We start from the raw sequence: 13,556 nt of genomic DNA on the forward strand, positions 1-13,556 counted from the left end.
TTTTAAAGTGGATTTTTAGAAGATGAGCCCTTGGCTGCAGTCCTGAGAATGAACAGCCTAATTGTGGGAGGGTCTCTCTTGTGCAAACAGCCTCCTGTTGGGGGGGCCAGTGTAGCCTGGTTTTCTCCAAAGTGGGAAAAGGAATCCACGCTGTGGGTCCACATCTTAGCGGCTTCTCCTTGCACCCTCTTGTCTGCCGTGTCCACCTGTCAGGTGCCCATTGCCACAAAGGCTGCTGTATCCTGCTTGGGGGGGGGGGTTGGAAAGCCCCCCCCCAGGAACACCTTGCACAGATCTGCACACAAAGCAGAAAGGGCTCCTTGTTTGGGGGAGGGGGGAGTCCCTGCCCAGGATGTGAATGCGTGTTCTCCACAGAGGTGCCCCTGAAAAATGGGGGGGGGGTGTCTCTCTCCTCTCTCCTTGTGGCTGCTCTGTCCTGAGTGATGCTGGGGTACCAGAGGGGGAACCCTGCTGTGGAGGGGGCAGCAACAGTGCGGCAAAGGAAATTCTGCACATGTTCTGGGACCCCCTCGGTCAAGAAACAATCCCTTAAATGAAGTTCTACCCCCCCCCCAGTGGGAGACTGCCCCACTAGAAGCTTGCCTGTTTTGGGGAGGAAGGGTCTTCTGCAAAGACCTGAGGATGGCAGAGAGAGGTGGTTCTTCCCCCTCCCCTGCCAAAGCATGTGCGCTGGGGATGCCGCGCTGCCAACTTTCCGCTGCCAACCTTCCCGGCTGGTCTGGAGCTCTCCCAGAATTACAACAAATCTCCAAACGAAGGGGGGGGGGGAAATCTCCAAATGACAAAGAACAATTACTCTTATCACATTTAGGGTTGCCAACAGGCCTGGAGAAAAATGTCCTGTTGTCTCAATAGAGGCATAATTTGTGGCGGCTGCTTTTCACGGCCCGGAGGCCAAGAACATCCCCTGGAAACGAAAAGCCTCTCTTAAAAAAGGCAGGGCATTTGTTCTGCTGGCAACTGGCAGTCACAATGGACACCCCTGGGCGGGGGGCTCGTGCCCTCCAATTGCCAGGCATTTCCCAAGCCAGAGCTGGCAACGGGGGCGGGGAGGGGGGCAGCCTGGCCTACCAGACTAGGAGCCCCCCTCCCCTCTCGAGCGCCCTTGGTGTGGGTCCGGTCACCGTTGTGGCAGGAAAGCCAGTGGGGAGCTGCCCTCGGGGATGGGGGCACTCCTCTTCTCGTCCCCCTCCCCCGAGGAAGCGAAGGTCTCTGAGCGAGTGCAGAGTGCTCGGCCCAGCCTGGCGCTCCTCGCCGGCTGCAGGGACCGGGTGGCCAAGGGAGCCCCTCCCAGGAAGCCCGGGCTGCCCAGGAGGCAAACAGCCGGGGCTCGGGGGCTGCTTGTCCCCGCCAAGGAGGACCCCCCCCCCAACACACACACATATAGCGGGGGAAGCAGTCAGCGTGGCAGACAAGAGGGGCCGGGCCCAGGCTGACTGGACAGCGCTGCAAGAAGCGGGGCACTCTGCTCGCGTGCAGGAACACCCTTTCCCCAGCACCAACGCTGGAAACCGGCGCTGTCACCGGGATGCACACGCACCCTCCCCGGAGCCCAGCAGCTGCAGCCCCTTTCTTGCCTCTCGGCCGGGTTCTCTCGAGCCCCCCACCCCGCCCTAACAATTGGGCTGCCTTTGGGCGAGGTCCTCACTGGCCCCCGACCCTTTGCACGTGCTTGAAAGGGGGCGGGGGGCTCCCCCCCCCCCGAAATGCAATTGCACAAAACGGGTCTTGCAGTTTGCAAAGGGAGAGATTTCCATGGCAAGGCAATCGGTGTTGGGATTGACTCCCCAGCCCCCCCCCCTTCCATTTTCTCCCTATCCCACACCCAGCCTGCCCGTCTCCCTTTGGAGGCAGGCCTCGCAGCTGTCAAACGCAAAGCCCTCTGGGAGTTGTAGTCCCCTTGTGGCAGTTGCCTGGCATCCACCCTAGCTTTTAAAGAGCTTGCAAAGGAAGGGGGGATAATAATGCAAAAAAAGAGGGGGGGGGAGGCTTCTGTAAATCCCAGGGACTACATTCCCCATGGTGCACCGGGGCTCAAAGGAGCTAGTCTGTGATTGGCCCCCCCCTCCCTGCAGGCTGCTGGAGAATGAATAAAATTGTACAGTATATTCTGATGTGAGAGGTAAAAAAAAAGAGGAAAAAAGAAAGAAAAGAAAGAAAAGGGAAATTCTCAGCTTGCCCAGCCAGCCCAGGCAGGCAGAGAGATATTCATACCGTATCAAAATGGCCACAGCTGTGCACAAGCCTATCAAATGGTGAGTGAGAGCCTCACATCTGGGGGTGGGTGGGCATGCTCCCCCCAATAAGCATGAGAGCAACGACGGGAAGGGGGGAACAAGGGGATTCATGCATTTTCTTCTCCTCTCCTCCCTCCCCCACTCCCCCAGCATTGTGGATTTTGCATGGCTGGAGAGGGGCTCATCCGGTCTGGCATCTGGTTCTTGCAGAGGGAGGGAGGGAGGGAGGGGGTGGGTGGGCTGCAGGGGGGAGAAGGTGGGGGTGAGGGGCTCAGGAGGGAAGAGGCTGGATCTAGCTGTCTTGCAGCCAGCATGAATGGGGTTGCTGTCAGGGGTATTGATGGTACCAAGGGGTGTGTGTGCGTGTGTGTCCATCTCAAGCGCCTGGCACTGAGGGATGTGCGCGCTTGGACAGAGGCGTTGGAGCCACAGCTGCCCGGGCGTGTGTGATCGTGTGTTTGCATGTTCTGTGTGCAGAACGGCGGCGTGTGTAAAGAGCCTGGCACCGTGCACAGGTGTGCCCGTGCATGACTTCAGAACCAAACAGGTGCTTTCCCCCGCCCGTGGGCATTTTTGTGTGTGGAAAGGGGGGGGGTTGTGCAATTTGGTTTTTAAGAATCAGGGTGAATGGAACATTCTGCAGAATCACAAGGCAGAGTAGCTGAGGTATAATGGTCCTCCCTTCTCCCCTCCCCCAGAAGCACCCACTGGACTGTGGGCAGCAGTCTAGGCCAACCTCTGGGGGGCCCTCCTCCTCTTCCAAGTGCTACCAGTTTTCATGTTTCTAAAACCGAGCTATGGGGCAGGCTGAGGACTACATCTGGGACTTGGCATGTGGCTTGGCAGACTGGGCCCTCTCTCAGCCAACTGGGGCTGGCCGTTAGAGCTCAGTGGACAAGAAAAGGCCTTCTGCTCAGGGGGCAGAGGCACCCCCCCATGATTGCCACCCTGACCCCAGGCCTGGCAAGCACTTTGTGCCTGGCATGGATTAAAGCCTGGGCACCTGTCAATCCCCTGGCCAGGAAAAGTGGCCAAGCCCGTGGGCTTGATGATCTGACCCCACTGGAGCCTCTTACTCCCAATTCTGTGGCAGGCTGGCTCCATGTCTCTCCATTGCCCCCCCACAAAGCTCTTCCCCCCCACACACACACTGCTGCAAAAGGGTTTCACCCTTAGATCAAAAAGATTCTCCATTCCTTGGCTATGTTGCTAATTCTTTGCAGGGAGGGGGAGCCTGCCTTGGTACTGCACATCCCACAACAGTGGTGCACCTGCCAGAGGCTTTTGGCTGTCCTGTGACTTCTTGCTGGTTTGTGTTTGTTTGGTTTTCCTGGCATGGCTGCTTTTGCTTGAATTCCAGGCCTAGTTAACCTCAGCCTCTTTGGGGCTTCTGCTCTCTTGCCATGTTGACAGCAGGTTGTTACCTGCTGAGGAAAGAAGTACTTATTTTTGTCCATCCTGAATGGATTGACCGCCAACTTCGTTGGATTGCCCCCCTCCCCATTCTAGAATTATGGGAGAGAAAGGGAAAGTTTCTCAGTCCAGTTTCTCCACCCTGGGCATAAACGTTTATCATGTCTACGCCTTTTCACTAAACTGAAATGTCCCAGACTCTTCAGCCTTTCCTCTTCTGTATTTTCCCCAGTTCTGCAATAACTGTTTTGACACACAAAATAAAACAGGAGTCCCCGGATGCCTTAAAGACCACCACAATTTAGCTTCCTTGATGTCTGTTACATCTCATGAAGGGAGCTCTGCCTGGCAAAAGTGTCTGTTGGAAAAAAATTGTGTGAGTCTCGAAGAATGCTGTCTGGCCGCTGTCCTGTTTTGCCGCTGGAGGGTGAACACGGCGGCCCACCTGGACTCTTTTTGACATATGGCAACCAGAACTCTAGAAAGTGCTCCAGGCACAGGTGCCCCAGTGCTCTGTACAGGAGCAGGACGATGTTGGCTGTTTTATTCTCAGCCCCTTTCCAAATGATCCCCGTCATGGAGTCTGCTTTTTTTCCACCACTGCCACAGACGGAGTTACCATTTTCATCAAGGTTTCCATGACATCCCCAAGTTCTCTTTCACTCTCATTTTCAGCCAGCTCAGTTCCCAAAAGCAGGTATTTAAAATTCAGGATTTTTTGTTCCAATGTGCATCATCTTATGATCTTCATTTGCCCTGGTGTTGCCCGCCCACCCAGTTTGGCTAGCTCCTCCTGGAGCTCTTCTCAGTCCACGTTGGCATTCTCTGCAAACTGGGCCACTGTGCTGCTCGCCCCCAGTTCCAGGCCATTTAGGAACAGCACACCCCCCATACTGGTCCTTGTGGGAGCCCACTGCCAGCTTCCCTCCCTAGAGCTCGCTACTCCTTTCTTCCTGCGCTCTGCTTCCTGTCCTTTGACCAATTTTCCATCCAGGAGAGGGGCCATCTGCCTATCCCCTGACTTCTAAGCTTGCTTGCAAGTCATTGGTGACATATCTTGTCTATCAGAGGGCCCTGATCCACACGCTTCTTCACCTGCTGGAGGAACTTGGAGAGGCTGGCGAGGCAAGTCTTCCCTGGGCAGAAGCCAGGCTGAGTTTCTGTCTGCAGGTTTTGTTCCTCAATGGGCTGAAGAATGGCAGTTTCTGCCAATTTACCTGGACAGGTGTTAGGCTAAGTGGCCTGTAGTTCCCTGGATCGCCTCTGCGCCCCTCTTCGACAATGGGGGATATAATTTGCCTCTTTCCTGTGGTCTGGCACAGCAGACAATTTTAGCATCAAGTGACACAGACTGGTTAGAAGATCAGCTATTACAGATCTGACTTCCTTCACAACCTTCACAAACTTCCTTCACAACCACCTGCACCCAGAGACTCCTGAACTCTCCTGTTTCCAGAACTGGGAGCAATTCTGTTCCTGCCCATGCTCCCACACAGTTCAGCATCTTACCCCTAAAGAGATTTTATGAGAAGCCCATGACACTGAAAGAATGGGTCTTCAGGGAAGTAAATGCACTTCACATTTTTGCCTTCAGATTGAAGCAGAAGAAAACTCCACAGAGCTGAGCAACCAGCTCAGCTGGCAGTCTTCTGTGGCTGGAATTAAGATAAGAAGCATAAGCTTTGCAAGAGTTCAGCTGCAAGCAGATTGTGTTTACAATGCCCCACAGAGCAACGCAGAGCCTTTCTCTGCAGCAATTGAAATATGGGGTGGGAAGAAGGAAGAGAAAGGGAGGAAGTGGCTTTTAAGCAAGATTTGAGCCTGGCTCTCTCCTTACAGCCTGGGCGAGGATTTCTACCGGGAGGCCATTGAACACTGCCGCAGCTACAATGCCCGGCTGTGTGCTGAGCGCAGCATGCGTCTGCCCTTTCTCGACTCGCAGACGGGGGTGGCCCAGAACAACTGCTACATCTGGATGGAGAAGACCCACCGGGGCCCAGGTGGGACGTTGCTGGGCTGGCGGTGGGCTGTGCTTGGTCCTGTATGCCGAAGCGTTTCCAGGAGAAGGGTTGGGGTGGAAGGGAGGTAGACGAGAAGAGATACATGGGGATGGAGAGATAGAGAACTTCCACTTCATAAAGACTAGAGCCTTGATGGGGGTCAAGCCCCAGTGACCTCTCCCCACCCACTGGAAGGGAGTGGCCAGGAAGCCCGGAGGCCTCCCCCCTCCCACGTCTGAGAAGGGCCTTTTGCCTTGCGCTCCAGACCTCCCTGCTTGGAGCCCCACAACCAGGACGGCTTTGATGCTCCAGCTCAGCAGGGGCATGGGGGTGGGGCTGGCATCCCTTCCTGGTCCCTGCTGGGGCCAAAACTAGCCAAGTCCCTGTGGTGCAGTCCGAGGAGGGCAAGGGATGGGCATACACAAAACGTCTTGAACCGGCCCTCTTGGAAGCCTGTGATCTCTCCTCAGGACTGGCTCCAGGGCAGATCTACACTTACCCTGCCCGTTGCTGGCGCAAGAAACGTCGGCTGAATATCCTGGAGGATCCACGGTTACGGCCTTGTGAGTTCAAGATCGGTAAGAAATGGGGCGGGATGGGGGGTCTTTCCCCTTCTGGTTATCTGGGGGGGTGATGAAGTGAAGGATGGGAGGAGGAGGGAATTGCCTCTGCCTAAGGTGGCCTCTACCCCCTTCCCAGATTGTGAGCCCCCCCTGAAGAAGGAGGGGGGTCTGCCCGAAGGGCCGGTGCTGGAGGCTCTGCTTTGTGCCGAATCCGGGGACAAGAAGCCCGAGCTGAAAGAGGAGGAGTTGTCCTTGGACTGCCCGGTAAGGCCCCCGCGGCCCCCTTCAGCCATCCTGGAGCCGTCTCCCCCTGCAAGGTTGTCTGCTGGGCTGCGAGGTGGGAGGGGGCTAAAGGGTCTCTCTGCCGGGAGTGATGGGGGTGGGCAAACCTGCTGCTGCCTGCCTGAGCTGAGTCAACTGCGGGGGGGAAGGTTAGTCTTGAACTCCCTTGCTAAGAGGGTGCCAGGGAAGCCCTCCCTAGCGGGGGACCTCTGGCCTACCTTCCAGGGCTATCTTGGAGACAATGTGGTTCTCTCTGGGCTGTGGTGGGGGGCACCTCCCGCCCTTCCAGCAGTCCCTTTTTCTACGTCTGCTGCAGAAGGCGCCGGTGGGGGAATTTCTGCACGATTTAGATCCAGAAGACCTGGAGGACGATGCCCCCCGTCGGAAGAACAAAGCCAAAAGCAAGGTGAGGAGATGGAGTGGGTGAAGTGGGGGTTCTGCTGGTTATTTCTGGACACTTTTCCCAACCTGCTGCTCAGCCGGAAAACTGACTCCAGGCAGGGGAACCAAATGCCGAAGCAATTAAAAGTAGGCAAACACAAGCAGTTCGAAATTAAATTTACACGCAAAAGAACATCGGACAGGTTTTTAAAATTAGCAGTTAATGAGCCAACAGTCCTCGTGCCCTGGTGGACAGAGACTGGTATCTGGGAGACCCAGGTTCGAATCCCCCACTCTGCCACGGAAGCTTACTGGGTGATCTTGGGCCAGCTGCAGGCTCTGAACCTAACCTACCTCACAGGGATATGAGGATGAAAGGGAGGAGAGAAGAAGGAGGCCCGCAGCTTTGGCTCCCCACTGGGGAGAAAGGTAGGGTGTCAATGAAGTAATGTGAATCAAAGGAGCTATGAAAACCGCAGGGCCAACTCCAGGGTGGGCGGCTCCGCCCTCTCCCTCCTGCTGTCCGAAACTGTCCAGCACTCCCCACCCCCAGCGCAAGCCGGCAGACGCGACTCTGCAACGTCCCTCAAAGGCAAGGGCCTGCAAAGAGCCGGGCGGGGCTGGCACGACTGTCCTTTCCACTCGTGGTTCGCCTTTCTCACGAGGACCCAGAGCAGATGTGCGGAGGGCCGAACGGAGCTTCCCTGGGCAGGGGCACTGTACCTCTTCGCGCTGGGGACGGCCGCTCCTCCAAGCCTCGCTGGCCTGCTGCCCCGGGGGCGTCTGCCCGCCCCGCCGGACCGGGACTCGTGCTCCGGTCCTGCGCGTCCCCAGGATGGAGAGGCCGGCGGGGCTCCCCCGGGGCGGGCATCGGGCCGGCCTCGCGGTTCGGCACATCAGACGGCTGCCTGCCCTGCCCCCTCCCCACCTGATCTGGGGAGGAGGGAGGACTCCGAGGGAGCGTGGCCGGGAAAGCAGACGGGGCGCCCCCCATCCCCGCCCCCCGCCTGTCCAGAGCTACAAACGTGACGGGGGTGTGTGTGTGTGGGGGGGCGTCTTGACTCATCCTGACCCAATAGACCGTCCCCCCCGCAGTCTGAGTTGGGCGTCTGTTCGGCTTGTCTTGAGTTCCAGTCGCGCGCCGCAGCGCCGGGGGCCCCGTCCGGCCTCCTCTTCCGAGCCAGCCCTGCCAGAGGTGAGCTGCGCTGGCTGCCCGCAGCCGTAGAGCAGGCCGTCGGAACTGTGCAAGAGCCCAGCTGCGCCGCAGCTGGGCTCTTGCACAGTTCCGACGGCCTGCTCTACGGCCGCGGGCGGCCAGCGCAGCTCACCTCTGGCAGGGCTGGCTCGCTGGGCGCCGGCTTCCCAGGCGGCCGCCGTTGCCAAGGGGGCCTGACCGCCTCTCCTCCCCCACGCAGGCTTATGGGATCGGGGGGCTGCGCAAGAGGCAGGACGCGGCGCTGCTGGAGGATCGCGACAAGCCCTACGTGTGTGACAGTGAGTGGGCCGCCGGGGCGGGAGGAGGAAAGCCGCGGGGGGCTGGCGGGGTGGGGGGGACGGACGGAGCGGGCCGTCTTCTGGCAACAGCCGTGGGAGGGGGGGGCAGCGCGTGTCCCGCGGCCGGACCCCTGCCAAAGGCACGGGGGCTTTTCCAGACCCGAAGCCCCCCAAGCTCCGGGCTGGGAGGACTTGGGGGGCTCCTTCGGCCTCCCCTGGCTGCGCTGGCCTGTAACGGGGGCCTCCTCCTCTTCTCTTCTCTTCTCTTCTCTTCTCTTCTCTTCTCTTCTCTTCTCTTCTCTTCTCTTCTCTTCTCTTCTCTCCCTCCAGTCTGCGGGAAGCGCTACAAGAACCGCCCCGGCCTGAGCTACCACTACACGCACACGCACCTGGCCGAGGAGGAGGGCGAGGAGGGGGCCGAGCGGCACACCCTCCCCTTCCACCGCAAGAACAACCACAAACGTGAGGAGGGCCGGCTCGCCCCGGGCCCCTTGGCGCGGCTGGCCCGGCCTACCCGGCAGGGGTGTTGCCCGCCAGCCTCTCTTGGCCGCGGCGCTCTCCGGCTTGCCAGCACCGGGGGGGGGGGGCTGGGGGTCCTTCCCTCTCCCTGCTTGTTTCGCTGCGGACCAGCTGGGCTCCACAGCCTGCAGACATTTCGACCGACGGCGAAGCCGGCCAGATGTTCCTCTGTCCCAGGGGTGGCCATCCCACCCCCCATGCCACCCTCACTAACCCCCTCCTCCTGCTAATAGGGTTGCCCTGGCAATGCTGGGGCGGTGCTGGTAGGTAGAAAGCTGCGGGGGGTGGGGGAGGAGGCTCCAGCCCTGTCTTTTTCTGGGGGGGGGGCTGTGGGGGACACCGTTCTTGACTCCACCCCCAGTGGCTTTGATGGGGGCCAGACCGGGAGGGGAGGGCGGAGGGTGTCTGCGCACAGCATGGGGAGGTGCCATAGCCCAGGGGGCTTTGATCTTGAGCCCCCCCCCCTTTGTTAAGGTCTTGTGATGAGTCCATCCAGCAAAGGGACCCTATAAGTGGGTGTAAGGGTGAGGGGGGGGGCAAGGCCATGCTCCTGCTCCACCCCACCATTCTCCTCTCCCAAAACTGGTGGGTGCCCCTCCCCAATGACACGCCAACCCCATTTCTAGTCGGTTGCCATGGAGACCGGCAACATGCCGATGCTGTCTCGGAATCTGCACAAAGAGCCCGGTTGGGGGAAGGGATGCTGAGCGCCACGATCCTGGGCCCGTTAAAGAGCGGGTCCCCCGGACCAGAGCCAGCCCCGGGGGGTGCATCCTCTGGGAGGCCCAGGGGCCGGGCAGGCAGGGCCAAACCTCCCCTGTTGGTGCCCTGGCGTTCAGAGGGTGAGTGCCTCTGGACATGGGGGTTGCAGGGGCCGCCGAATCCATGCACACCTTTTGCTCTACCTCAAGGCCACGGGGTGCCTCTGGGCGCCAGCATTCGGGGAGAAGGAGGACGAGGTTGCTCTTCTGCCTCCACCCAGGCATAATCTGTATGGTGCTCCCCCTCCACAAACCAAATCGGTTTTCTGAGCTGAGAAGCTGCAGAGTCTATAGCCTTTCTGCATGGCAAAGGTGCCCCGACCTCTGGATTGTCCTGGTTGTCGTCTTTTGCACTTTCTCCAGGATCCTGGAGAAAGTATGTGGCCTCCGGAACTGCTCACCGGATTTGAATCCTGGCTGAGCCATTAATTTGGGCACTGCAGGACAGGAGGGTCTTTGCTTTCGGTCCCTTTCCTCACAACCCCCTTTCACCTCTGCCACTGGGTGCCCACTGTATCAGTTCAGTTCCCAGCCGCGTAGATGTGAAATTAGGATGTGTATCCCTTCATTGAACGCCTCTGAGTGAGAAGAGGGGTAGACTGCATTTCCCCACCACCACCATCACCACCATGGGAGGGGACAGTGGGTGGGCCCTTGCCCCCTCCTGCCCCAAAGAGGAGTCCTTCTTTGCTCTGAGTCTCCAGGGTTAGCCCAACTGCCCCTGGAAGCTCCCATCCAGGACACACAGACAGAATGCCGCCCCTTCCCCGTGGGCCTGGGGGCGGGGGGGGGGGGGCTGGGGCCAGGCAGCCACCTCCCTGCTGTTCATCCCCAGCAGCCCTTCTGGCCTTCTGTGGATTCATTTATTTGCTTCTCTTGCTGTTGAGACATAAAGTGGTGCTTTTATGAACTGGTTTTTATGAACTGGGCTGTCATTTAGAGGCGGGTAGGGCACCGTTTCAGTTGGTGGTGGAGATAGGAGTGGTAATAATGGGTTTCAATTATGGGGTTTTAGGGGAAACTGTTTAACACTAAGGGCAGTTCAGTGGTGGAATCGGTTACCCAGGGATGTGTGTGTGTGTGGGGGGCTCTCCCTCCTTGGAGGTGTTACAGTAGAGGCTGGACGGTTATTTATCAGGGATGCTTTAGGTCATTTTGTGTGGTCCAGGGGGTTGGACTGAAGGGTCTTTAGGCCCCTCCCAGCTTTTTGATTCTCCGATTCTCCATATTAGTTGCCCCTTCAGATGACTTAGAGAGTCTGTTTTGCAAAACTGTTTTCTTTTTTAATTTCCCTCCTTGCTTTTTCCAGAGTTTTACAAAGAGCTGAACTGGGTCCCAGAGAACCATCGCAGGCACACAGGTACATGCCATTGGTAGCCATGGGGGGGGGGGGCGCATGATGGGGCAGCATGAAGTTGGCTTCCATGTGCCATCCTGCCTCAGAGGGCTTGTGCATGCAGCAGAGTAGAGGCATCATGTACATGTTGTTTCCTGCAAGGGAGGAGGAAAGCCGCACATGATGTTTGTCGTGTGTGAAGGACACCCTATTGCCAATTGACATGTTCTGGCTGCTCCAAATGCCCTTGTGACAACTTGAAGCTTGCTGGGGTGGGGGGGAGAGGGAGAGTATTTGTAGGCAGGTGGGAAGAGGTGGGTGTGGGCTCCCCCCAGAGGGGGGAATATGTTGGATGCACAGGGGGTCTGCATAGCCCACCCTTGATTTTGGCCTCTCCTTGCTGTTTTGCAGCTAAGAAAGCTCCGGATGGCACAGTCATACCAAACGGTTATTGTGATTTCTGTCTAGGCGGCTCCAAGAAGACCGGCTGCCCCGAGGATCTCATCTCCTGTGCAGATTGTGGGCGTTCAGGTGAGGCTGGGGGCCTGCAGGAGGCCCCCCCCCAGGCATAAGCAGGGCTGGTGAGGCAGCCTGGCAGAAAGGATGCACTCCAGCAGCATCCTGGGAGGGAGGAGCAGAGGCGCGGGGGGGGGGGGAGCTCTGGGGAGCCGGCAGATGTTCCTAGGAGGTGCTTTGCCTGAAGGAAGGGGCAGCCTGACATGTGAGTCAGGGCCAGCATGTGGTGGCCTGTCCAAAAAAAGATGCACTAGGAGTAATGACAGGCGTGCCTTGAAGCACAAGAGGAGTGCCACCTTCCCCTCCGCACAAGTGTCCTTGGCACACGGGGGCCACGCCCGGGCCTGCGGGTGATCCCTGCTGGGTTCTGTCTTCCAGGGCACCCATCCTGTCTGCAGTTCACCGTGAACATGACGGCTGCTGTGCGCACATACCGGTGGCAATGCATTGAATGCAAGAGCTGCAGCCTGTGTGGCACCTCTGAGAACGACGTACGTGGCCCTTGGGAGGCGTGCACTGAGAGCCAGCCCACGCACTCCACTTCTCGAGGACACGCTGCGCCAGACCCCCCCCCCCCACATTCCTAGTGGCCTGAGTGGAGTTGCCCTCACTCTCCGGTCCTGCATTGTCATCAGGGGGGCTGCCAAAGCGGCGGGGGGGAGGGGTCGGCCTCTCCTGCTTACCTGGTCTCCTTGGAGCAAGGTGCTTCAGCCCCCCTGGGCTCCATCCCCCTGCCTGCTGACTTCTCCAGCGTGGTTAGTGGTTAAGAATGTTCGTTTGGAGCGGCGGACTCTGATCTGGAGAACTGGGTTTGATTCCCCACTCCTACACATTAAGCCAGCTGGGTGACCTTGGGCTAGTCACAGCTCTCTCAGCCCCACCTACCTCACAGGGTGTCTGTTGTGGGGAGGGGAAGGGGAAGGGAAGGAGATTGTAAGCCGGTTTGATTCTTCCTTAAGTGGTGGAGAAAGTCGGCATATAAAAACCAACTCTTCTTCCTCCTCTTCTTGCAGGACCAGCTGCTGTTCTGTGACGACTGTGACCGGGGCTACCACATGTACTGCCTGAGCCCCCCCATGGCTGAGCCCCCTGAAGGTGAGGAAGGCCCATGAGAGGTGGGGCAGAAGGGCAGCCCCACCTTGGGGGTGGGGGTGGTGAACAAGCGGGTCTGATGCTTCTCCCCCTCCCGCAGGAAGCTGGAGCTGCCACCTGTGCCTGCGGCAGTTGAAGGAGAAGGCCTCGGCGTACATCACCCTGACCTAGGCTGCCCCCCCGGCCCCCCCTCTGCCCCCTGCTTTTACTCCTCCGCCCTGGGTTGGGCATTTGGCCCAGGGATCTTTGCCTGGGCAGCGAGTGGGGGGGCCTGGAAGATTGGTGCTCTTTTCCACGAAGGATGGACAGACTTCAGCCACTGGCTACAGCCAGGGCAGGGGGGGCTCGTGTGCCCTTTTTAAGGGGGGTGGGGCCCCGCCTGTCCGTGCCCCTCCCAGCCACCCCCACTGCCACCACTGGAGACAGACCTGACTCAAAGCCATAAGGGGGGGGGACTTAGGGGAGCAGGAAGGGGGCAGTGGCCTCTCTGCCCCCTGGCACCTCCTCTGCTTTTCTTTTTCTAGTTGCATGTGAAATTTAAGTGTTTTTCCCCCTCCCGGCTTCCCTCTCCGCTCCTGTGAGGGGAAGGGCCACGCTCCATGCTGCCATGCCACTGCTCCCTCTCTAAGAGGCAGGGGGGTCCACGCCTTTTCTGGTGCTGCAGCGTGGGGCTGGGGAGGGTGGGGGACCAGCAGGGGTGCAGACAAGGCCCTAATCCAAGGAGGGTGTGGCAGGTCTGGAGCACAGCCTGGCTTTGGGGGGGGGTGCTCTCCGCTGGTCCCCGAGGAAGGGGCTTTTCAGTGTTGCTGGGTTTTAAGTGATAGGGAAAGTTTAAATGAAAACACAGAAAGGTGGGCCAGGGTGAAAATCTGTCCCCCCAGGGGTGAGAGAGGCTGGGAAAAGGCAGCTAGGGGGACACGACGCGCCACTGCAGGTTAGCC

The 13,556-nt window shown here is 58.8% G+C and overlaps 1 protein-coding gene across 4 annotated transcripts; it reads left to right on the forward strand.

Moving 5' to 3' along the window:
- The first annotated feature begins 2,011 nt into the window (after positions 1-2,011).
- DPF1 (double PHD fingers 1) lies at positions 2,012-12,808 on the forward strand. Of its 4 annotated transcripts, none has more exons than XM_056847476.1 (12): positions 2,013-2,276; positions 5,511-5,671; positions 6,142-6,249; positions 6,371-6,498; positions 6,833-6,922; positions 8,313-8,391; positions 8,722-8,853; positions 10,981-11,031; positions 11,476-11,538; positions 11,902-12,014; positions 12,537-12,618; positions 12,716-12,808. In XM_056847476.1, exons 1-12 carry the CDS (start codon positions 2,245-2,247, stop codon positions 12,784-12,786), a joined length of 1,110 nt encoding a protein of 369 aa, XP_056703454.1. In that variant the 5' UTR covers positions 2,013-2,244; the 3' UTR covers positions 12,787-12,808. The 4 variants fall into 4 exon arrangements, 3 of the variants coding, with proteins under 3 accessions (XP_056703454.1, XP_056703452.1, XP_056703453.1); XM_056847474.1 differs by having other exon boundaries at positions 2,019-2,276; positions 11,419-11,538; XM_056847475.1 differs by having other exon boundaries at positions 2,019-2,276; positions 6,142-6,234; positions 11,419-11,538.
- The last annotated feature ends 748 nt before the right edge of the window (positions 12,809-13,556 follow it).

Source organism: Euleptes europaea, chromosome 3 (assembly GCF_029931775.1).
Source record: "Euleptes europaea isolate rEulEur1 chromosome 3, rEulEur1.hap1, whole genome shotgun sequence".
NCBI lineage: Eukaryota > Metazoa > Chordata > Lepidosauria > Squamata > Sphaerodactylidae > Euleptes > Euleptes europaea.

Coding starts and splice junctions, on each gene's coding strand:
- DPF1 (XM_056847474.1), top strand. CDS start 2,245: ATGGCCACAGCTGTGCACAAGCCTATCAAATG. Junction 11,539..11,901: donor TGCAGATTGTGGGCGTTCAG/GTGAGGCTGGGG, acceptor TCTGTCTTCCAG/GGCACCCATCCTGTCTGCAG. Junction 12,015..12,536: donor GTGGCACCTCTGAGAACGAC/GTACGTGGCCCT, acceptor CTCTTCTTGCAG/GACCAGCTGCTGTTCTGTGA.